This window comes from Trichomycterus rosablanca, chromosome 8 (assembly GCF_030014385.1).
Source record: "Trichomycterus rosablanca isolate fTriRos1 chromosome 8, fTriRos1.hap1, whole genome shotgun sequence".
NCBI lineage: Eukaryota > Metazoa > Chordata > Actinopteri > Siluriformes > Trichomycteridae > Trichomycterus > Trichomycterus rosablanca.
This window is the reverse complement of record NC_085995.1, coordinates 34749084-34774782: the sequence shown is the minus strand read 5'-3', so window position 1 is coordinate 34774782 and position 25699 is coordinate 34749084. Positions and strand designations below refer to the sequence as shown.

The following is a 25699-nucleotide window of genomic DNA, read 5'->3' as shown; positions in this document are numbered from 1 at the left end:
CACTCCTGATTCAACAGTGTGAATTTCACACAGATAGTGCAAGCATGATTTACAAAGATCTGTGCCATCCCATGCCAATCTCACAAACCAGCAGATTTTAAACAATGATCCTAACAGACAACAGTTTAAGAAATATGGGCTGTGTTCCATTTCACAGCCTGCCCAGAGTTTGCACAGCTGGATAAACCATAGGGGAATTATTCCAGCTGTAAAGGGAGGGGAATTAAATTAGGATACAAAGCAGATAATAAAACATTTCATCTAGGATAAAAGATTGTGGACAAGTGCTAACATTGGAGTGCCACACCTAAAGCCTATAAGCTGTGTGTCCTGTGGATTTCTCTGTGTTATTATTCAAAGCTGTCAGTAGTATTAATACCTCAAATCCTTTCTTTTCTTTTTAGGGTGTTTTTATTAAACTGTGGTAACACTAGGAGTACCTGAAGCTTGCACAGGTGGTACTTCAGATAAAATCATATAGTTGATAAAGTTGCACTCTGGCAAGCTTGGTCTGCTGCATAATACACTCGGCAGTCAAAGTGGACTGTACGCTAGCACATGTGAAGCTGCCGGCCTCATCTTTACGTCTATTACAGAGATCTTTACAGCATACAGATGACAATGCAATTCTCTTATTTTTATTCACTCTTATTCTTATTTGTATTCACCATGGCTCATGTTGCCTATTTCCCCCAGAATTAGCATGTTATTAGTGTTGAATAAAATCTGAAAGTTGTGCAGACATCATTATTACAACCAAATGTCATGGATGTTATTTTGTCTTAGAACCTGCACAACATAACTTCTCTTTCTAGACCTACCAGTTTTACCAATAAGCTTTTTACTCCGTTTTTAACTCTTGTTGAATTATTGCCTACTTTATTTGACAGAATTCATCCATTCTTTTAGTTTTCTGGCTGCGACTTGATTGTATTACTACAGTCTAAAGTTGAGGTCAGAGCTTTGTGAAGGCCCCAACAAAAACTTATTGTTGCCCAATTGCATGATGCTTCCTCTCCACCAATGCCGATCCCCGCTCTGATTGAGGAGAACAAAGCTAACCCATGCCCCCTCCAACACGTGGGCAGCATGCCGTATGCATCTTATCACCTACACTTTGAGGAGTGCAGTGCAGCTCAGCGTTGTGTACGGAGAGACACCCTGAGAGCACTCTTTTCAGAGGTTGTAATTGCACCAGTCACAAGAGAGAGACCATCCCCCAACCCAGTCCCACCCATCTGAACAACAGGCCAATCGTTGTTCATGTGGTCGCTCAGCCTTAGCCGGCAGGCAGAGCTGAGATTCGATACGATGTATTCGAGATCCCAGCTCTGGTTCCAGCATGTGTTTTTACCGCTGCGCCACCTGAGCGGCCGTGTTGTGTCAAGTTTTAACCTTCAAACAAATTTCTGGTCTTTCTGACTAAATAACTTAATGTTATGTTTTGTCTGACCACAAAAACCACTTTGACGATTCCATGATGAAAGCAAAAGAATATAATATTATACCAAAGTCTGTGTTTAAACAATGTGTTTACACAAGCATTACCGTACAGAAATCTGAATTCAACCAAGCACAGATACCAAGCAGCAGAGCCTTCAATTTAAGGGGGATTTATATAATGATTATTATTATTAGAATGGTGAATAGGGTTTAAATTATACCCTGTGGCAGTGCAATTGCACCCTAACAGTAAAGCTATGCAAAAAATTACTAGCAGCCATCTGACTGTTACGGGTCTAAATAACAAATGTACAGAAACCTTTAACACTTTATGGTCTTACCAAGAAAGTAATGTTTGGATATTTTAACTAGTGCACACAGTATTTATTTAATGAGTTGAGAGGATCACAAAAATAATGCAACTTTTCATGGATGATTTTTAAGCTGCTAGCTTCAAATTGACATAAACACTGATCAGCCATAACATTAAAACCACCTCCTTGTTTCTACACTCACTGTCCATTTTATCAGCTCCACTTGCCATATAGGAGCACTTTGTAGTTCTCCAATTACCGACTGTAGTCCATTTGTTTCTCTGCATGCTTTGTTAGCCCCCTTTCATGCTGTTCTTCAACGGTCAGGACCCCCACAGGACCACCACACTAACACGCCACCACCATGTCATTGTCACTGCAGGGCTGAGAATGATCCACCACCCAAATAATACCTACTCTGTGGTGGTCCTCTGGGGGTTCTGACCATTGAACAGGGTAAAAGCAGGCTAAAAAGGTATGTAGAGAAATAGATGGACTACAGTCAGTAATTGTGGAACTACAAAGTGCTTCTATATGGTAAGTGGAGCTGATAAAATGGACAGTGACTGTAGAAAGGTTGTTTTCTTAAAACCACTTTTTTTTTTTGCTATGACACATTACCCATTAATCCCCCCCTGACAAGTTTGACCTTTTTTAGATGCTTTGTCCTCTTCTGGCTTTTCCACTGGAGGTCTCAGGTCTTTCTTCTCCTCAATGCTCAGAGAAACACCTTCTTGACTCGTTCTTTCTGAAAGTGAAGAGGTTAGGAGATGAAGCAGAACAAAACTATGCTAATAAAAGGCTGAGCTGTATGCTAACAGAGGTAAACATGTAGCACTAACAAACACAGGGATATAGAGAGGAACAATAGCATAATAGTCTGATTTCATTTCTGCAAGATTTATCACTTTGCTGCAAATCAGTGTGTCATGTTTAGCAACACTGAGTCAACAGAAACTTACTTCTAGTTCAGTTGCAGTATTAGCAGAGTATTAACCGGGGTATCCAAAAGCTAAACCCATGATTAAAAGAAAAACATAAATCTGCTATCTGTTTCATTCATGGAAAGATTTTAACCCCAGCTTTAAACTCATCACAGGCACCAACACGCACAAGTCCTGTACAAAATACAGATGTGCGCATTGCTTTAACCTGTCTCGTTTAAGTAAATAAAGGCTTTTAAAGCTGGACTTAAGCTAGGTTGGGGTGCTCTGCAAACTAACAAGCTAAAGGCAAAGGCTTGGTCAGGCATTTAAATGGCAGAATGGACGGCCTCTCAGGTGGCGCAGCGGTAAAAACACACGCTGGAACCAGAGCTGGGATCGTATCGAATCTCAGCTCTGCCTGCCGTCTAAGGCTAAGATAAGGGCGGGACTAAGCCGGATGGGGTCTCTCTCTGTCAGACTGGTGCAATTACGACCTCTGCTGGCTGATTAGAGGCGCCTACACAGAGATGAGGAAAGAGTGCTCTTAGGGTGTGTCTCTCTGTACACAACGCTAGGTGGCACAACACTCGTCAATGTGTGGGTAATAAGATGCATACGGCTTGCTGCCCACAGGTCGGAGGGGGCCGTGAGTTAGCTTCGATCTCCTCTGTCAGAGCATGGATCAGCATAGGCGAAGAGGAAGCATGACACAATTGGGCAATTGGACAAGCTAAAGGGGGAGGAAAAAGGGGAGAAAATGCATTTAAAAAAAACTAGCACCATCTGTTCAATATATACATGTAAAGTTACGAATGTACAGATATACAGCATTAAAGTATAATCTAGTGTGAGAGAGTGAAATTCATTCAATAGCACCTTCCACAATGAACACCGTCCCAAATCAACTCCACAGAATCCAGGACCAACAGACCAAAAACCCCTACTGAGCAAGCCGAGGGCGACAGTGGAAAGGAAAAACTCCCTTAAAATTACAGGAAGAAACCTTGAGAGGAACCAGACTCAGCAGGGACCCATCCTTCTTGGGTGGCCTGGAGGAATTCTTCATTGTTCAGTCCAGTCTGTGAAAAAGTCAGTTGTAAGTTCTGGACTTTTTTGGTGCAAACACGTTAGGTTCCCATCCCGTCTAGTAGGAGCAGCATTGTTGGCCCTGCAGTCTTGACTTGCAGTCTTTAACCTCGAGAGGGGTAAGCTAGGTTGGGGTGCTCAGCAGTCTAACAAGCTAAGGGCAAAGGCTTGGTCAGGCACTTAACTGCCAGAATGAACAGGGAGAATTGGTCGAACTGGGAGAGTTCAAAAAGTAAAAAAACACACAGAGCCAATCAAGGGAGCAATTACATTTCACTCAAATGTACTTATAAGACAGGAGTAGCATTTTCTAATTGTCTAGTCTTTCCTATGTCGTCATATTCCTAATTTTAGATCACAGGTGTGTCTGTGACTGTAGGTTTTTTTCTCTTGGTGTATTCTGGTTTATTGGGCTGTTTGGTTAAACCCTGTGATTTGAGTCAATTAGGAGACGTGCGCTAGCCTGCTGCCCCACCACCACCCGCGAGAACGCCAGCAAAACTGATTTACACACGTGTTCACTGGGTGAATGCCTCTGTCAGACTGAAACGGCGGAGGTTATTATACAAAGGATGACTACAGTGTGACTCAGAGGATGCCCAGAAGTCAAGGTCATGTTACGTAACCAGCTCTAATGTTAATAACAAGTTATTTTCCAGCGCTATATACAGAAAGGTTGCTGGGTCGGACGTAGCTGTGACGCGCTACAGCTATTGGGAGCGTCAGCCTAAATAGTGTGTGTTCTTTTATCAAGTACACACAGTGAGCCACTTCACCAGTCTGCACAGTCATGCCCATTCAACCTCTGACTGCCAGCCAGAAAGAAGCTCAGGAGAAAGAGATCAACTCATTAGAGTGAACGCAGATCCAGCAGATGTGTGGGTGTAAATGATGTGAGAACACAAAACTGCTTACACCACACACACACACCTTTACTAACATACACTATATTGCCAAAAATATTCGCTCGTCTGCCTTCACATGCATATGAACTTGAGTGACTCCCATTCTTAATCCATAGGTTTTAATATGATGTCGGCCCACCCTTTGCAGCTATAACAGCTTCAACTCTTCTGGGAAGGCTTTCCACAAGGTTTAGGAGTGTGTTTATGGAAATTTTTGACCATTCCTCCAGAAGCGCATTTGTGAGGTCGGACACTAATGTTGGACGAGAAGGCCTGTCTCGCAGTCTCCGCTCTAATTCATCCCAAAGGTGTTCTATCAGGTTGAGGTTAGGACTCTGTCCAGGCCAGTCAAGTTCTTCCACACCAAACTCGCTCATCCATGTCTTTATAGACCTTGCTTTGTGCACTGGTGCGCAGTCATGTTGGAACAGGAAGGGGCCATCCCCAAACTGTTTCCACAAAGTTGGGAGCATGAAATTGTCCAAATTCTCTTGGTATGCTGAAGCATTAAGAGTTCCTTTCACTGGAACTAAGGAGCCAAGCCCAACTCCTGAAAAACAACCCCACACCATAATCCCCCCTCCACCAAACTTTATACTCGGCACAATGCAGTCAGACGAGTACCGTTCTCCTGGCAACTGCCAAAGCCAGACTCGTCAATCGGATCGGCAGACGGAGAAGCGTGATTCGTCACTCCAGAGAACTCCGCTGCTCTAGAGTCCAGTGGCGGAGTGCTTTACACCACTGCATCCAACGCTTTGCATTGCGCTTGGTGATGTAAGGCTTGGATGCAGCTGCTCGGCCATGGAAACCCATTCCATGAAGCTCTACGCACTGTTCTTGAGCTAATCTGAAGACCACATGAAGTTTGGAGGTCTGTAGTGATCGACTCTGCAGAAAGTTGGCGACCTCTGCGCACTATGTGCCTCAGCATCCGCTGACACCGCTCTGTCATTTTACGTGGTCTATCACTTCGTGGCCGAGTTGCTGTCGTTCCCAATCACTTCCACTTCATTGTAATACCACTGACAGTTGACTGTGGAATATTTAGTAGCGAGGAAATTTCATGACTGGACTTGTTGCACAGGTGGCATCCTATCACGGTACCACGCTGGAATTCACTGAGCTCCTGAGAGCGACCCATTCTTTCACAAATGTTTGTAGAAGCAGTCTGCATGATTTTTATGCTTGGTTTTATACACCTGTGACTATGGAAGTGATTGGAACACCTGCATTTAATCATTTGGATGGGTGAGTGAATACTTTTGGCAATATAGTGTAAATATAATATATGCAGGTGACGAGGCACATTGTGACTGTGTAACCTGCACTTACATGGAGTCCTGCATTAACATATAACTTATTAAAGTTCCTCATGCAAACTGTGTGTAGTATTGCCTGCTAACTGCATTCCACCTGAGGCAGAAAGTAAAAATAGTCAACCAGGAAATGGGGAAAACACTTCAAACTAAAACACCAGTGTATATACAGTGTTAATGGAATTAAAAATTGTCCAATTTTAGAGGTTGACAGTTGTAGTTTTTGAATTTTTTTATATTTCACTAGCACACCAGCACAGAGATTCGGAACTCCTCGGTTCGAAACTCGGTGTTGCCACAGTTGGCTGAGTGCCATCTAGCGGGTATAGCTGGCAGAGTTTGCAGCAAACACGGTTCTGCTAGGGCGGGATGCTGGACTATGTGGGTGGGGTCTTCAAACGCTGTGTAAGGACCCTGATCGGCAGATAGAGAGGCGCCTGAGCAGAGTGTATAGGTGAAAAGGGGTTCCGCTAAGGGCTGCGCACGGTTTGGAGGAGGTGTGAGCAGCAATATACCCACCTTAACTGCAATTAGGGATCCCCCAGCAGCGGAAGACAAATTGACTACAATAAATTGGAAGAAAATGAATAAGTAAAAAAATAGAAAAAAATACTTCCTCTCTTCTGTTCTTTCTTTTTTTATTATTTTTGTTTATGCATTGTATCCCCTTTTTCTCCCGACTTTTAAGCGTATCCAATTACCCAATTGCGTTATTCTTCCTTTCTACTGATGTTGATTTTTACCCTAGTTGAGATGAGCTGAGACTGACACACTTTTCACCTGCACAAGGCGAGTTCATATGCGGATCAGCTTTGTGTACGGAGAGCCACACCGTGATCACATTATCCCTTGTCGTAATTATATCAGTTATAAAGTCAAAGTCCGGCTCCACCCTGTATGAACAATAGCCAACCATTGTTCGTGTAGGCGCTCAGCTTGCCGGATGGCAGAGCTGAGATTCAAAGCGACGAGTTTGAAATCACAGCTCTGGTGTGCTAGTGTGTTTTACTGCTGCGCCACTTTAGCGCCACTTTAGCGCCACTGCAGGAAAAACATACATGCAGCAAAAAGCAGCACAACAGACAGAAATTCTCATGGTTAAGTTCACATGGTTAACCTATATAATCTATAAAAATTCATTAAACAATCACTAATGTAAATATAAAGATCCAATAACATAAAAGCTTGTCGTGAATAGCATAAAAAAAACTGCATATTAAAAGACACACTGATTGGCTACTTGTGATCATTATAATACATAATCAAAGTTGTAAAAAAAAAAAAAAAACGCCAAATTATTATCCAGAAGCAAAAGCAATATTTTACCTTTCCCATGGTTATAAAGTAACTCAACAGAAAACTCAGGGAACTGGTAATCGCTCTCAGTACCAGTACAACCCCCGCCCTTCCCGATTTGCATGTGCATGAAGAAGTAACATTCATCTCCTCATGTAATGGTCTGAACTGCACCTTTAGGCTAATATGCCAGTATCACATTCACAACAACACGCAGATTTCAATTATCAAGTAAGGTTTACTTTTAAATAAACTATTTATGCCCAGAGCAGCTCTAATAATATGATCACGATCACTATGTGTGGACTACTCAACGACAGGGGCATAATATAGTTTCTATCAGAACATATCGGCATACACTCAAGTTTTACAGTATTTGTGATCTTATCATCCTCGCCAAACCATAATACCCGTGCTGCATTGCAAAAAAAAATTATTAACCGCCAACTCACTACAGAACAAACAATCCCTGCTGGTCGTGTTGCCAAATCCACTCAGATTAATTTATTTTTCCTACTTGCTTTTCTGCTACACATCAGCGCACAAACGACTTTGATCACTCGCTTCTTACAGACGTGCATTTTTTGACACAGTTTCATTAAACCCCTCGTCACTTCTCGCGTTTGTTTTCATGACAAAACGTAGTTTGGGAGACCAGACCGACTCATCCTGGTGAAAGATCATGTAGTGTGTGACCCCCTGTTGCCGATCAGTGTGAAAACCACAACGACTGAAAACCACAAGACTCCCGAGTGCAGTTCCGAGATCCAGTCCTGTGGAGTGAACTCTACAACAAACTGTGTTTGTTGCTTTAACTTTGGGAGTATGCTTGATATACTTAAGGAGTATGCTATTGAGATACTGCTTCAACATCTCCATTTAATTTTTCTTCCTCATAATGCCATCTATTGTTTCCACGTGCTCCAGTCCCTTCTGCAGCAAAGCACCCGCACAACATGATACTACCGCCCCCATGCTTCACGGTTGGAATGATGTTCCTTGGCTTGCAAGCTTCCCCCTTTCCTCCATACATAATGCTTTTCCTCCATAACTTAGTTCCCATGTGCAGTTGGAAACTCTAACCTGGCTTTTAAAAGCAGTTTTGGAGCAGTGCTGAGCAACCTTTGAGTTCATATAGATCAATATAGGACAGGCTTTACTGTAGATATAGACACATACAGTGTATCACAAAAGTGAGTACACCCCTCACATTTCTGCAAATATTTTATTATATCTTTTCATGGGACAACACTATAGACATGAAACTTGGATATAACTTAGAGTAGTCAGTGTACAACTTGTATAGCAGTGTAGATTTACTGTCTTCTGAAAATAACTCAACACACAGCCATTAATGTCTAAATAGCTGGCAACATAAGTGAGTACACCCCACAGTGAACATGTCCAAATTGTGCCCAAAGTGTCAATATTTTGTGTGACCACCATTATTATCCAGCACTGCCTTAACCCTCCTGGGCATGGAATTCACCAGAGCTGCACAGGTTGCTACTGGAATCCTCTTCCACTCCTCCATGATGACATCACGGAGCTGGTGGATGTTAGACACCTTGAACTCCTCCACCTTCCACTTGAGGATGCGCCACAGGTGCTCAATTGGGTTTAGTCCATCACCTTTACCTTCAGCTTCCTCAGCAAGGCAGTTGTCATCTTGGAGGTTGTGTTTGGGGTCGTTATCCTGTTGGAAAACTGCCATGAGGCCCAGTTTTCGAAGAGAGGGGATCATGCTCTGTTTCAGAATGTCACAGTACATGTTGGAATTCATGTTTCCCTCAATGAACTGCAGCTCCCCAGTGCCAGCAACACTCATGCAGCCCAAGACCATGATGCTACCACCACCATGCTTGACTGTAGGCAAGATACAGTTGTCTTGGTACTTCTTATTAGGGTGCCGCCACACATGCTGGACACCATCTGAGCCAAACAAGTTTATCTTGGTCTCGTCAGACCACAGGGCATTCCAGTAATCCATGTTCTTGGACTGCTTGTCTTCAGCAAACTGTTTGCGGGCTTTCTTGTGTGTCAGCTTCCTTCTGGGATGACGACCATGCAGACCGAGTTGATGCAGTGTGCGGCGTATGGTCTGAGCACTGACAGGCTGACCTCCCACGTCTTCAACCTCTGCAGCAATGCTGGCAGCACTCATGTGTCTATTTTTTAAAGCCAACCTCTGGATATGACGCCGAACACGTGGACTCAACTTCTTTGGTCGACCCTGGCGAAGCCTGTTCCGAGTGGAACCTGTCCTGGAAAACCGCTGTATGACCTTGGCCACCATGCTGTAGCTCAGTTTCAGGGTGTTAGCAATCTTCTTATAGCCCAGGCCATCTTTGTGGAGAGCAACAATTCTATTTCTCACATCCTCAGAGAGTTCTTTGCCATGAGGTGCCATGTTGAATATCCAGTGGCCAGTATGAGAGAATTGTACCCAAAACACCAAATTTAACAGCCCTGCTCCCCATTTACACCTGGGACCTTGACACATGACACCAGGGAGGGACGACGACACATTTGGGCACAATTTGGACATGTTCACTGTGGGGTGTACTCACTTATGTTGCCAGCTATTTAGACATTAATGGCTGTGTGTTGAGTTATTTTCAGAAGACAGTAAATCTACACTGCTATACAAGCTGTACACTGACTACTCTAAGTTATATCCAAGTTTCATGTCTATAGTGTTGTCCCATGAAAAGATATAATGAAATATTTGCAGAAATGTGAGGGGTGTACTCACTTTTGTGATACACTGTATGTACACAGCATCTTTATCAGGTGATTTACTGTTGTTCTTGGATTGATTTGTATTGTTTGCATTAAAGTACAACAGTACAAAAACAATGCCTCTCTTTCCTAACCAGAAACTTGGATATTATCATTTGAACAGATGAACGTGGTACCTTCAGGAGTTTGGAAATACAACCTTAAATCAGAAAAAGTATGTTGGGACAATATGGAAAATGCAAATAAAATGAAAATGCAGTGTTCCTTACATTTACTTTGACTTTTATTTGATTGCACACAGTATGCATGAAATTGAGCAGACAAAACATGACATATCTCAGGTTCATTCCATGCATTTTTTAGCAAGACAATGAAAAACCACATGCTGCACACATTACAAAGGCATATCTGTGGAAGAAAAGGGTACAGGTACTGGACTGGCCTGCCTGCAGTCCTGATCTGTCCCCAATAGAGAATGTGTGGAGAATTTTGAAATGAAAAATACGACGACCCCGTACTGTTGCACATTTTAAGACGTGTTTGCAGAAAGAACGGGACAAAATAAAAGCTGCAACACTAAATCACTTGGTCTCCTCAGTGCCAAAAAAATGGCAACATTACTAAGTGGTAAATGCTTTACTGTTCCAACTTTTTTTGGAATGTGTTGCAGGCCTGAAATACAGTAATGGATGTTTATTAGTAAATGAAATAAAGTTGACCAGACAAAACATGAAATATCTCAGATTCATCCTGTCTGCCATTAAATAAAAGTCAAAGTAAATAAAATAAACTCTGTGTTTTATTTAATATTAGCATTTTCCATGCTCTCCCAACTTTTTCTGATTTGGGGTTGTAGATCCCAACGATGCACTAGGCTTGTGGAGGTTACAATTCTCTTTCAGATGGCTGAGGCAAGTGGGCCTTAAAATACTGCCATACATCGCAAGTTAACTCAAATTAGTCAATTAGCCTGTCAGAAGCTTCTAAAATCACGTGTTTTTTTTTATTTTCCAAGCTTTTAAAAGCACAGTATTGTATTTTGATATAGTGAATTATAAGTGAAATGATCTTTAGACTAGTCAAGTCACGAGTCTTTAGGCTAGAGTCCGAGTCAAGTCACGAGTCAATATAATATACACAAAACATATATTGGAAGCGTTATAATTATAATATATAAGCGTTTCATTGACACAACATTTGTGTGATGCAAACTGAATAAATGCAAATAACAGCATTTCTTACTAAAAATTTAAATCAGGTCTGATTGGTCTTTCAACCATTAGCACCAATTTCCTAGGAGTGTTCCATTCGCCCCAGTTGTTCATGTGAAGTACACTATTGATGATAACCATTGATGATAATAATTACGATAATAATAATTATATATGTTAACACATGCTGACGCTAGCAACTGTTCACGAGTCATTTTTTTTGCCATGAGTCGAGTCATTTGAAACGAGTCCGAGTCGCTGTGTGTGCGACTTACGTGCGACTCGGACTCGAGTCACAGACTTGAGTCCCCATCTCTGGTACAAAGTAGATATTTTAAACAACTTGCTAACATTGGCTTTTACATAAAATTTGGGTGTTTAATGACTTTAACCCAAGTGTATGTAACAGAGAGAGGATTAAACTTGTTTAATATAAGGGATTTTCTGTCTTTACCTCAGTGATTAAGCCAGGTGTTACATTCTGTACTAGCTGTCATCTTGATAATAAAGATAAAAGCATGAATCCTTCTCTGCTAAATTAAAGGCAAGTTGGAAAAAGCTGCTTTTAACAACCAGAGTAAATGGACTAAACCAGACGTAGTTAAGTAATTGTTAGAAATGCTAAGTTTGTCTTGCCTTTCAACAATTGACAACAGACTTCATAATGCTTCTTTGGTCTCAGACTGTTCTCATATGAATAATTAAAACCAAACAATGGTGCTAAATTCGAGTGATTGCCTTACAGTCAGCACACCTGTCTGTAAACAGGCTTAAGAGACAGAATTCTCACCTTTGTTATTCAAAGCCCTAAGGTTACTATATTCTACCTCTAAGACCTCAAGAATCTTCTACCTAGGACAATGACACACGGTGCAGTTTGTTTATCAGACAAGATTAATCTGACAGCAGCTATGAAAACAAGTTTCCAGCTAAAGGTCATAAATAGATTATTTACATTATTGTCAGAGGTTGAAAAAAAATCTAGGGTGCTCGAATGGTCCAACAGAACAGTATTTATCATATGTTTGTTTATTTATTAGGATCTTAATGTCATGTTTTACACACTTTGGTTACATTCATGACTGAAATGGCAGTTGCATCAGTTCACAAGTTTATTATCAAACACAGTCATGGACAATTTTGTATCTTCAATTCACCTCACTTGCACGTCTTTGTACTGTGGGAAGAAAACCAAAGCTCCCGGAGGAAACCCACACAGACACGGGGAGAACATGCAAACTCCACACAGAAAGGACCCACCGCCCCACCTGGGGATCAAACCCAGGACCTTCTTGTTGTGAGGCGACATTGCTACCCACTGAGCCACAATATTTATCATAACATTGAGACAGCACACGTTTAAACCCTGAACTTGTGACATAGTCTTGTTAGGCCATGTGCCCTGAGTGCATAACACATATTAACCCTCACATTTCTACACTGGTAGCTGTGATGTTACAGGTGAGACTCAAATTAGTGGATCTTTTCCCCCCCATTGGATCACAAAACTCGCAAATTGCCATCTAGCTAATTTTAGGTGTCTACTCTTTCCTTGTCTAACGTCTCATTTGATATTCAATCATACTCAGTCACCTGATGTTAGAGTTTGGTTAATACTAAATACCTGGCACAATGTCCTGATAGAAAAGCATATCCAATCACCCATAAAGTCCCTTTCACTTTCTGATTTACTAGACAGGAGTTCCAGTAAAGAGACTTAATCAGTGCTGGAAAGTCTCCAGTTAAACACAGCGCAGCAGTTAAAGTAAACCTTTACTTCCTCTGACACACACCATCAACAGAAACATTGTTCTCCTAGCATTGATCCCACTGGCATTTACACACAGGAACTCTGGGAAAGTGAGATTAAACTAAACTTGGTTAAGACTATTAGGAAAAAGAGTAAATTCAGCATTATTCCTTGGCTCTGAACATGCAGTGTTTCTGTACAAAGGGAACATTTGGGCAGTAAAAATTCCAAGACTGGCATAACATACACTGATCAGCCATAACATTAAAACCACCTCCTTGTTTCTTCATTCACTGTCCATTTTATCAGCTCCACTTACCATATAGAAGCACTTTGTAGTTCTACAATTACTGACTGTAGTGCATCCACCCCCACGGGACCACCACAGAGCAGGTATTATTTGGGTGGTGGATCATTCTCTGCACTGCAGTGACACTGACATGGTGGTGGTGTGTAAGTGTGTGCTGTGCTGGTATGAGTGGATCAGACACAGCAGCGCTGCTGGAGTTTTTAAACACCACACTGTCACTGCTGGACTGAGAATAGTCTACCAACCAAAAATATTCAGCCAACAGCGCCCTGTGGGCAGCGTCCTGTGACCACTGATGAAGATCTCAAAGATGACCAGCTCAATAGATGAGCGATCGTCTCTGACTTTACATCTACGAAGTGGACCAACTAGGTAGGAGTGTCTAATATAGTGGACAGTGAGTGGACACGGTATTTAAGAACTCCATCAGCGCTGCTGTGTCTGATCCACTCATACCAGCACAACACACACTAACACACCACCACCATGTCATTGTCACTGCAGTGCTGAGAATGATCCACCACCTAAATAATACCTACTCTGTGGTGGTCCTGTGGGGGTCCTGATCATGGAAGAACAGGGTGAAAGCTGGCTAAAAAGGTATGTAGAGAAACAAATGGACTACAGTCAGTAATTGTAGAACTACAAAGTACTTCTATATGGTAAGTGGAGCTGATTAAATGGACAGTGAGTGTAGAAACAAGGAGGTGGGTTTAATGTTATGGCTGATCGGTGTACATGCCCCTTACAAGTGTACATAAAATCCTGACTGGAACTAATTATTATTAAATGTAGATTTATTATCATGGTTAATAATTTTTGTAAAGTACTTTGAGATGAGGCTTCTTTCAAAGGCCTAATCCTAACAGTCCAGGTTAACATGCATACAAAAAGGAAGCTGTCTGAACATATCTCCTATAATCTCTTATCTGCAGTCCATCTGTAACATCAAAGCTTTGGTTACTGCACCCCTTTCCACTTTCCATCATTCTTCCTGAAGGATGTGCAGGTGCTCCTGCTTTCAGATCAGCTCAATCAGCACAAAACACTTCACATGACCCACAGCTTGGGGAGAGGGGGCTGGGTGTTTTTTTTACATAGACTTCCTGAGAACTTTTCACCAGGGCAAGTGAAGAAGATATCATCAACTAAACACAAAGGCCAGAAATGGAGCGATCAGGTTCATCTGACTAAAATCTGATGTTAACAACAAGGTAGACATCAAATAAGCATTTTAGAATGCGGCAGAGTAACAGGTTTACTGTCACAGTATTAACTGATAATAACATACAGCATTTACATCACTGATTAAAGATTAGTGTATTCAAAAAAAAGTCAAAGAATTGCATGAAGTTTCAGTTACACTAAGAATTAGAAATACAGAACAATGGTTTTACATGTACCACAATCCTATTTATATATGTCTTCGAATATATTAAGTAATAATTCAAATCTTTAAAATTATAGGCCGCTCAGGTGGCGCAGCGGTAACACACACGCTAAAACACCAGAGCTGGGATCTCGAATACATCGTATCGAGTCTCAGCTCTGCCTGAGAAAAATAAGCCTGACTGAGGTAGTAAAGGTAAAAATCAAGAACAAATGAAATGTGTAAGTGTTGGAAAACTTCTTTTTTTCAATAAATGAAGACGTGGAGCTTTTTGAATATTAGCTGATCTACAGCAACTGATGACCGCAGCATATTCACTTTTAGTTCATTATGTAAAAGCAGGAATGTGTAGTCAAGATCAACACAACACTGGTGTTTAATTACTATATCCACCATTAAAACATGTTATGCTAATATTAGACTATCATTGTAAATATTACAGTGTAAGTGCTAATTTACCTTCTAAGAACTTTCTAGTTTGAAGCTGATGACATCTATAAGCTGTTTGTCAGAGCAGTCCGTGCTGCTGGAAGGTTACTGTCTGAGGTATTAAAATGAACACTAAATTTACTCTCTCTTCACTGGTGTATGATATACACTGATCAGCCATAACATTAAAACCACCTCCGTGTTTCTACACACACTGTCCATTTTATCAGGACCACTACACAGGACCACCACAGAGCAGGTATTATTTGGGTGGTGGATCATTCTCAGCACTGCAGTGACACTGACATGGTGGTGGTGTGTTAGTGTGTGTTGTGCTGGTATGAGTGGATCAGACACAGCAGCGCTGCTGGAGTTTTTAAATACCGTGTCCACTCACTGTCCACTCTATTAGACACTCCTACCTAGTTGGTCCACCTCGTAGATGTAAAGTCAGAGACGATCGCTCATCTATTGCTGCTGTTTAAGTTGGTCATCTTCTAGACCTTCATCAGAGGTCACAGGACGATTACCATGGGGTGCTGTTGGCTGGATGTTTTGGTTGGTGGACTATGCTCAGTCCAGCAATGACAGTGATGTGTTTAAAAACTCCATCAGCATTGCTGTGTCTGATCCACTCATATCAGCACAACACACACTAACACACCACCACCATGTTAGTGTCACTGCAGTGCTGAGAATGATCCACCACTCAAATAATACCTGCTCTGTGGTGGTCCTGTGGGGGTCCTGACCATTGAAGAACAGCAGGAAAGGGGGCTAACAAAGCATGCAGAGAAACAGATGGACTACAGTCAGTAATTGTAGCACTACGAAGTGCTTCTATATGGTAAGTGGAGCTGATAAAATGGACAACAAGAAGGTGGTTTTAATGTTACGGCTGATATAGTGTACAATATAGTGGAACACCAATATCAACTACAAAGAACTTGAGGAGAAAGGACATTGCTTGTGCTGGTCAGAATGTATATGTGATAATTACATTCATAATTTCTTCTGTATTAAGATTTGTGAATTTCCTGGCTGTCAGTCAGGTGTAAGAAAACAAAACTGTGCTACAACAAAAACCTGGCAAGTGTAAAGTAATTACAGTTCTCGTACTGGTGTGTACACAGTGCTGTTGAACCACAAACCTGTTGGATACTCTATTCTGTATTCATTGTTAGCAGTTGTTTGAGTTTGTGGGGTGATTTGGAAGAATGACAATGCCATGAAGTTGATTTTGCGTGGGCGAGCCCATTCTCTAAAAAGTAACAGACTAAAATTTGCATTGGCGTCTGATATCTGATAACAGACCGAGTCTGATAAGTGGTGGAGCTTTTCTGGCTAATCTAGTCAGATTCTGATCTGTGTCGCACTGTGCAACATCATACAGTATGTCCTCTGTGTGTATTATGTCCAGTAACAGATTTTTATGTTACTGTTATGACAACACTGACTTCAGCTCAGTTTCAGCTGTTAATGGAGCTTGATTAGATCAAATACCAAGTAAGTTGGGACAGTAGGTAAAAATGCAAATAAAACAGGAACCAGCGTTTGGTACCTTTACAGGTTCTTAATGGAAAACTGCAAAGAAATATTTACAATTTTATTGTATCAGATTTACTGATTTGCAAATAATTGTAGCCTGTCCATTATTGGGTCTTGGGTTGTAGTTCATGCTCGAGATTGTCTCTTGCATAAGTGGAATAAAGGAAGTAAAGAAGTTTAGTTGTTTGAGGAAATTTGCATGAAAGTATGACCATTATATAAACATATCACAATCATTGACTGGCCAAGTCTAACCAAAGTACATACTGCAAGTCAAACAAGTTATATTGTTAAGTCCTTGATTGTTAAACTGTTTGGTAAAGCTGAAGGTGCCGATACATACAGTGAACTTACACCGATCAGCTATAACATTAAAACCACCTCCTTGTTTCTACAATTACTGACTGTAGTCAATCTGTTTCTCTGCATGCCTTTTTAGCCCCCTTTCATGTTGTTCTTCAATGGTCAGGACCCCCACAGGACCAGCAGGTGTTATTTAGGTGGTGGATCATTCTCAGCACTGCAGTGACACTGACATGGTGGTGGTGTGTTAGTGTGTGTTGTGCTGGTATGAGTGGATCAGACACAGCAGCGCTGATGGAGTTTTTAAACACCTCACTGTCCCTGCTGGACTGAGAATAGTCCACCAACCAAAAATATCCAGCCAACAGCGCCCCGTAGGCAGCGTCCTGTGACCACTGATGAAGGTCTAGAAGATGACCAACTCAAACAGCAGCAATAGATGAGCGATCGTCTCTGACTTTACATCTACAAGGTGGACCAACTAGTGTCTAATAGAGTGGACAGTGAGTGGACACAGTATAAAAACTCCAGCAGCACTGCTGTGTCTGATCCACTCATACCAGCACAACACACACTAACACACCACCACCATGTCAGTGTCACTGTAGTGCTGAGAATGATCCACCACCTAAATAATACCTGCTGGTCCTGTGGGGGTCCTGACCATTGAAGAACAGCATGAAAGGGGGCTAACAAAGCATGCAGATAAACAGATGGACTACAGTCAGTAATTGTAGAACTAAAGTGCTTCTATATGGTAAGTGGAGCTGATAAAATGGACAGTGAGTGTAGAAACAAGGAGGTGGTTTTAATGTTATGGCTGATCGGTGTATGTCAATTATGGTTCTGAATAAATCAGAAGTTTATGATCTTGCTTTGTAAAGCTAAATTGGAGATTATTTTATGATATGATCTCAGTTTGGTTTGGTAATCTTTTAACACAGCTAATGAACAAACTGACCTTCGTTGTAAAATGCCTGGGAAATCACTGGTAGTAATCAGCACTTCTCACCTTCTCAAGAGGGCAGTTTATTAGCAGTCGGTCACAAGGTTGGCAAGAAAATTGTTTCTGATCCTGTTCTGTTCTCAGAGTACCAGCTTCCTTCTAAGGCGATTTAGAAGGCCAAAGTAAAGGTTCAATCGGTTTAACAATTATTTTGTACCCACATCTATTACATTTCTTAATTCTAACTGAATAGCCTAGACAACTGTGTTGTATTTGACTCTCAGCGTAGAGTTCAGTAAGTTCTCTGATAACATTGGTAATGCTTTCCCACCTGAAGTATATTTAGTTTAGTGATTAAAAAGCTTTTAAGCTACAGTATCTAAGATAACATTCTCAAACAATACAGCACCTTCACTTTTACTTACATATATGTTCTGACATCTGCGTTCTGTAATCTAACAAGTGTTAATGTTTAGAATAATATCTATTTATTAAATATTCCAGAACTGTTGTTGCCATGTATAAACAGTATTTATCAAAGCTGTGATATAAATGTACAGTTTAATAACAGTTTAATGCCCTTTTGAATCAAATGCTTGCACATTTTATATGCTCTTATCATAATGTAGCCAAGTCCAGATTAGTAATTTAACCTGTGTTTTAACACGATAAGTGTAAGAGAATTTGGGTGTTTCAATAACCATCTATTAATGGGTAAAATGGCAATTATAAAACAGATAGTTCCGATCCTAAAATCTGATTGGCTGAGCCGTGTTCGAAGCCGTTGTAAAATCCCCGATATACGCACATCTACGACCACCTCACATCATTCCATATTAATACGCCACTGAAAAGAAAAAGTACAAAATTGGTTAAACACTATTTTAAGTCATGTACTATACATGGAAATGTCCAGATTAATATAAACAGTAATCCTAATCATTAGTCCAGAAAACAGTGTAATAGTGTTTGTGGAGGAATGTTTATTGCGAATGTTATGTTCGCCTAGCAACACTGTTAACGGACTACCTGATTTCGCGGAAGAATGCTTTTTGTAAGGGTTTTTGTAAATAAAAACATTTAAAAATTAAACATTGTTGTATTTTATTATATTTTATGTTCACCGCCGTTTTATAAAAGCGTCGTGCCAAAACGTCCTTCCCCGTGATAAAATCGCAGTAACGCATGGTCTCTCGTGGCCTATTGCTTTATTATATTCAATAAAAATTAAATCCACAAGTGCACAAATACAAAAAGTCTTAATATTTTTTAATCAACTGTATAAAAGAGTGTGTAAGAGACACACTTTCTTATATAAAGCCTTTTTTAAAAATATAAATTCTTATATAAAGAATCAGACAGCAGCAACTACAAACTGTTGAGCAGCTTCTTATGTCTTATGTCAAACAAGAATGGGCAGGAATTTTACTTCCAAAAATAAATTATTATTATTAATTAGTATCCTCAGTTCCCGAACAACTAAAAAGAGTAATTTACAAACAAACATGATGTAATACACTGATCAACATGCCTCTGTCTTTATTTTTGAGTTGGTCAGTGAATGCAGTTCAAAATCACAGATTCTATATTGCATTTTACAAAATATCTCAACAAAAACGGTTATACTTATACTTATTATACTTGTTTTCCTTCACTCATTTTTCTGTTTTTAGCATCTGAAAATATCCTATCATTAGAGCTGGTTAGGTAACAGGACTTTGACTTGTGGGCATTCTCTAACCTCAGTCATTCCAGAGTGACAGAGAAAGTCAATGAGTGAACATCTGCACAAATTAGTTCAGACAGGCTGAAATCTAGTGGGTAGAGCTTTGTGCTATCAACTAAAAGGTTGAGAGTTCGAATCCCAGTTCAATACAGTCACTGTTGGGCCCTTGAGCAAGACCTTTAACCCTCTCTGCTCCAGGGGCGCCGTACAATGTCTGACCCTGTGCTCTGACCCCGGCTTCCAAACAAGCTGGGATATGCATTGTACTGTATACCTGTATATGTATACATGACAAATAAAGGCATTCTAAATCATCACAAAGTTTAAACAGCCCGACATAAACCACAATACATCAGGGGAGCAGTCTCTTATGTAAGTAACACTATCAACTGGTTGGGTTATTTTTTAAATAATATATTTGATTATGTTTAGAAGGACATATTCATTCATCATTTGTGTTAAGCTGCTTTTTATCTGAGCAAAAAGCAAGCCAAGCCCAGAATGGTACGTCGTACAGCTTTTGAAGGATAATTAATCTTTAGTTGGTAAAGCAAGAAAACGAACACAATCCAAAGGTAATAATCCAATTAGGGTAATAATGTACACAAAAGGATGACGTCTTATAAAATGTACACTTCTCAAAGCCTGAAAAAGCCAACTAAAAAGTCAGAGAATTCGAGACATGAAAAAACAAGGCTTGATCAAGAACAACAATAATCAGAAGGTCGTATGCAGGTTTTTGTCTAGAAGCTGTGTTCAAAAGCCAACAAGAACTAAAAAAACAACAAAAAAATATGGAGGGTGATTCAGAGTGGTTAAGCAGAGGTGTGTGGAGTAATGATTTTTTTCCCCCTTTTTTCTCCCACATTAGCACATCCAATTTCTGGCCGTCAATCATCCTCTCGCTAATGCTGGTCCCTGCTCCTGATTGGGAAGGACAAGACTGCACCACGCCCCCTCCGACACGTGCACAGCAATCGAACATCTTATCACCTACACTTGACGAGTGCAGTGCAGTACAGCGCTGTGTACGGAGAGCCACACCCTCTACCGCACTCCTTTCCCATCTTCGTGCAGGCGCCACCAACCAGCCAGTAGAAGTCGTAATCGCACTAGTCTGAGAGAGAGTCCCCATCTGGCTTAATCCCACCCCTGAACAACAGGCCAATCGTTGTTCATGTGGCTGCTCATCCTCAGCCGGCAGGCAGAGCCAAGATTCGATACAATGTATTCGAGATCTCAGCTCTCACCGCTGCGCCACCTGAGCGGCATAAAGTCATGAATTTGATGAATTTTATTTAAGTTGCATGGCGATGCTCTAGAAATACGTCTTCAAACACCTGGTAATAATAAGTACAACAGTGACTGAACTTCTACCACACATACAAAAAAGTGTTGTGACATCTGACTGCCTTTCAAACATCTCTTTATGGGTGGCAACTCGCACCCTGAGATCATATGTGAATAAACTAAAGTGTTTTTCCTTCTTGCAAAAACTCATTCAACGTAAACTGTCACTGTTTCTCTGGTCTCAGTGGAGATCTTAACAACCTCCATATTTCTGAGACTCTTGTCATAACCAGATTATTGAACTGTTTAACTTTCTGTCTGACTGTGTTTTATATCTTCAAAACAGACCATCTTAAATGTATCTGCTTGCATAATTTACAATGTACTGCAGCTCTATTATGTAACTCAGTTACCAAACAGCATTTCTAAATGTTGTGTTGTGCTCTGTGTCACTGTTCTGTTTTGTGGATCTACATAAGAAAGGAATAAAAAAGCTTTGTCGCTAGCTACTGTAAACAAAAAAGAAATGTGGCAACAGTTTTTTTTTTTTAAATTTTCTATTTTTCTCCAACCTTTCCCCCCAATTTTCTCCTCTAATTTAGTCGTGTCCAATTACCCTGATTGCATCCTCCACTGGTTTAACCCTCCACCGCTGACTGAGGACGTTTCTCATCTAACACACGCCCCCTCCAACACGTGCTCAGTACAGACTGCATTTTTCACCTGCACAAGTCGAGTTCATATATACCGATTAGCACTGTGCACGGAGAGCCACACCCTGGTCAGCACTATTCCTCAGCCCTGTGCAGGCACCATCAATCAGCCAGCAGAGGTCGTACTTGGCCCCTAACCCTATGAACAACAGCCAATCGTTGTTCATGCAGCCGCCCAGCCCAGCTGGATGGCAGAGCTGAGCTTCAATACGATGTATTCGAAAACCCAGCTCTGGTGTGCTAGTTTTATTGGTGTGCTAGTCTATTTTACCGCTGCACCACCTGAGCGGCCAGCATACAGTTTTTTTTTTTATACAAACTTAAATTTGAGTAAATACATAGTGTTTTTAAATAAAACTACTTTTACAAGTGTGAATGTGATCCTCCTTTCTACTCACAATCCAGTCTCTGAGGTATTTCATTAAGGGTTTTTCCACCACATAAGTAAAATTTTTGTAATTGTAAATATAACTAAATGTTGTATGTTACTACAGTTGGTTGGAGAAAAGGTCATACAGAAAAGCTCAGCAATTTCATAGAAAGCCAACTCTCCACATTTCTAAGTTATGATCCTCACAATCTTACAGAACTGTTTACAGAACAGAACAGTCTGTCGTCTGTTATAACCCTTAATTTAAAGTTTTGAAGCTTGAGAAGCTTTATGGACTGAGTTTGCTTTGTCAGGATTTGCTCCACAATCCTAAGATCACCATGTGCAACACCAAACATCAGCTAGTGTGCAGCAAGATGCCATTTAACTGTGAACTGTCTGTTTCATTCTGTTAGTTCCCATGAATGAAAATTAAATGCTTTAGCATAGAAATATTCCAGACTATTCTGCTTTCATGTTAGCATCAGGTTCATTTCCCTTTCAGTATGTACAAAGCAAGTGTGGAAGACTCTGGACAGAACCCTAAAATCTTACATATTTGGAATGACATGAAGTGAGCTTAATGTCCAACATCAGTGCCCAACCTCAGTCATGCTTTTATGGACAGATGTGGTGAGTCTCTACAGTCATATTTTAAAATCTAGCATACATTCTTAACAGAAGAGTGGAGACTGCTGTAGAATCCATGCAAGATACAGTGCTCAGATAGTGGGTGTCCATAAACGTTTGGTCATGAATGATATATCTGAATGGTGAAATGCTGAGCAGGATAATCCTCATGCTGACTTCCCGACTTAAGTCTCCATCATCTTCCGTAATTTAGGACTCTGATTCAGGTCTGATCTGGAGTCAGTCGTGTGTTTCTGATCCTCTCCCATCCATCAGTTATTACTGTCAGCAGGTCTGCACTAATGACTCACAGCCTGGTCTGTAATTTAGCTGTTTAGCTGACTTTTTGTTTATTATGATTTAGAACTGCAACAGTGAGCAGGTTTAGGAGGTTTTATCCAAACACACACCTTCTTAAAGGCTCAGTGTGGAGACTTTTATATTTGGGATGCAATTAGGTGTGTTTGCAAGGTTAACATAGTTAAAATAATGAAGGGAAAGAAAAAGTAAATGTGTGAACACTGGCTTTACACCATTTAGCCAAAAACTGTAGACACCCCTCCTAATTCGTGTTTAAGAGTCATACCAGTTGCTACAAAAAATGTATTCAATAAATCATATGCTTCTAATTTCACGAAAACCAGAGTCCAGTTCCAAAAACTCCTTATGAGTACACGGAGAGTTAGTTTGTTTGTTTGTTTATTAGAATTTTAACGTCATGTTTTACACTTTGGTTACATTCATGACAGGAACAGTAGTTACTCGTTACACAAGGTTAATCAGTTCACACAAGGTTATATCAAACACAGTCATGGACAATTTAGTATCTCCAATTCACCTCACTTGTATGTCTTTGGACTGTGGGAGGAAACCAGAGCACCCGGAGTAAACCTGCACAGACACACATGCAAACTCCACACAGAAAGGACCCGGTCCACCCCACCTGGGGTGGGGTCGAACCCAGGACTCTCTTGCTGTGAGGCGACAGTGCTGCCCTGGGGTCGAACCCAGGACTCTCTTGCTGTGAGGCGACAGTGCTGCCCACTTAGCCACCGTGTCGCCCGAGTACACTGAGAGAGACAGAAACAAGGAAAACTCAAACCTTGAGAGGAAGCACACATATTAAGTTCATGGCTGAATGTCCACATACATTTGGCAAAATAGTGCATTAACTCATATTGTAAATGTATAGCTTGATTGGTCAGGTGGTTGGGCTGATAACCCAGCAACACCATATTTGGGGTGTGGACCTAAAACGGGCAAGTTGTGAAGATGTTCCATACATTTCTTCATGAAACAGCAAACTGGATCAAAATCATATTTAATATAGCAGCATAACATTATGACCACCTTGCTAATATTGTGTTGGTCCCCCTTTTGCTGCCCCATACACAACAAACTGTGATGCACTGTGTATTCTGACATCTTTCTATCAGAACCAGCATGAACTTCTTCAGCAATTTGAGCTACAGTAGCTCGTCTCTTGGATCGGACCACACGGGCCAGCCTTCACTCCCATACGTGCATCAATGAGCCTCGGCCGCCCATGACCCTGTCGCCGGTTTACCACTGTTCCTACGTTCGCCCATTTTTCCTGCTTCTAACATCAACTTTGAGGATAAAATGTTCACTTGCTGCCTCATATACAGTGTATCACAAAAGTGAGTACACCCCTCACATTTCTGCAGATATTTAAGTATATCTTTTCATGGGACAACACTGACAAAATGACACTTTGACACAATGAAAAGTAGTCTGTGTGCAGCTTATATAACAGTGTAAATTTATTCTTCCCTCAAAATAACTCAATATACAGCCATTAATGTCTAAACCACTGGCAACAAAAGTGAGTACACCCCTTAGTGAAAGTTCCTGAAGTGTCAATATTTTGTGTGGCCACCATTATTTCCCAGAACTGCCTTAACTCTCCTGGGCATGGAGTTTACCAGAGCTTCACAGGTTGCCACTGGAATGCTTTTCCACTCCTCCATGACGACATCACGGAGCTGGTGGATATTCGAGACTTTGCGCTCCTCCACCTTCCGCTTGAGGATGCCCTAAAGATGTTCTATTGGGTTTAGGTCTGGAGACATGCTTGGCCAGTCCATCACCTTTACCCTCAGCCTCTTCAATAAAGCAGTGGTCGTCTTAGAGGTGTGTTTGGGGTCATTATCATGCTGGAACACTGCCCTGCGACCCAGTTTCCGGAGGGAGGGGATCATGCTCTGCTTCAGTATTTCACAGTACATATTGGAGTTCATGTGTCCCTCAATGAAATGTAACTCCCCAACACCTGCTGCACTCATGCAGCCCCAGACCATGGCATTCCCACCACCATGCTTGACTGTAGGCATGACACACTTATCTTTGTACTCCTCACCTGATTGCCGCCACACATGCTTGAGACCATCTGAACCAAACAAATTAATCTTGGTCTCATCAGACCATAGGACATGGTTCCAGTAATCCATGTCCTTTGTTGACATGTCTTCAGCAAACTGTTTGCGGGCTTTCTTGTGTAGAGACTTCAGAAGAGGCTTCCTTCTGGGGTGACAGCCATGCAGACCAATTTGATGTAGTGTGCGGCGTATGGTCTGAGCACTGACAGGCTGACCCCCCACCATTTCAATCTCTGCAGCAATGCTGACAGCACTCCTGCGCCTATCTTTCAAAGACAGCAGTTGGATGTGACGCTGAGCACGTGCACTCAGCTTCTTTGGACGACCAACGCGAGGTCTGTTCTGAGTGGACCCTGCTCTTTTAAAACGCTGGATGATCTTGGCCACTGTGCTGCAGCTCAGTTTCAGGGTGTTGGCAATCTTCTTGTAGCCTTGGCCATCTTCATGTAGCGCAACAATTCGTCTTTTAAGATCCTCAGAGAGTTCTTTGCCATGAGGTGCCATGTTGGAACTTTCAGTGACCAGTATGAGAGAGTGTGAAGCTCTCACTACTAAATTGAACACACCTGCTCCCTATGCACACCTGAGACCTAGTAACACTTACAAATCACATGACATTTTGGAGGGAAAATGACAAGCAGTGCTCAATTTGG

General features: G+C 41.3%; 1 protein-coding gene across 1 annotated transcript in view; it reads right to left on the bottom strand.

Moving 5' to 3' along the window:
- Nucleotides 1-25699, bottom strand: part of LOC134319112 (uncharacterized) — a 68470-nt gene that overhangs the window by 27417 nt on the left and 15354 nt on the right. Inside the window, exon 4 of the mRNA XM_063000112.1 lies at nucleotides 2407-2505. Within this exon, the coding sequence (XP_062856182.1) occupies nucleotides 2407-2505 (99 nt within the window). The remainder of the gene's footprint in view (nucleotides 1-2406; nucleotides 2506-25699) is intronic.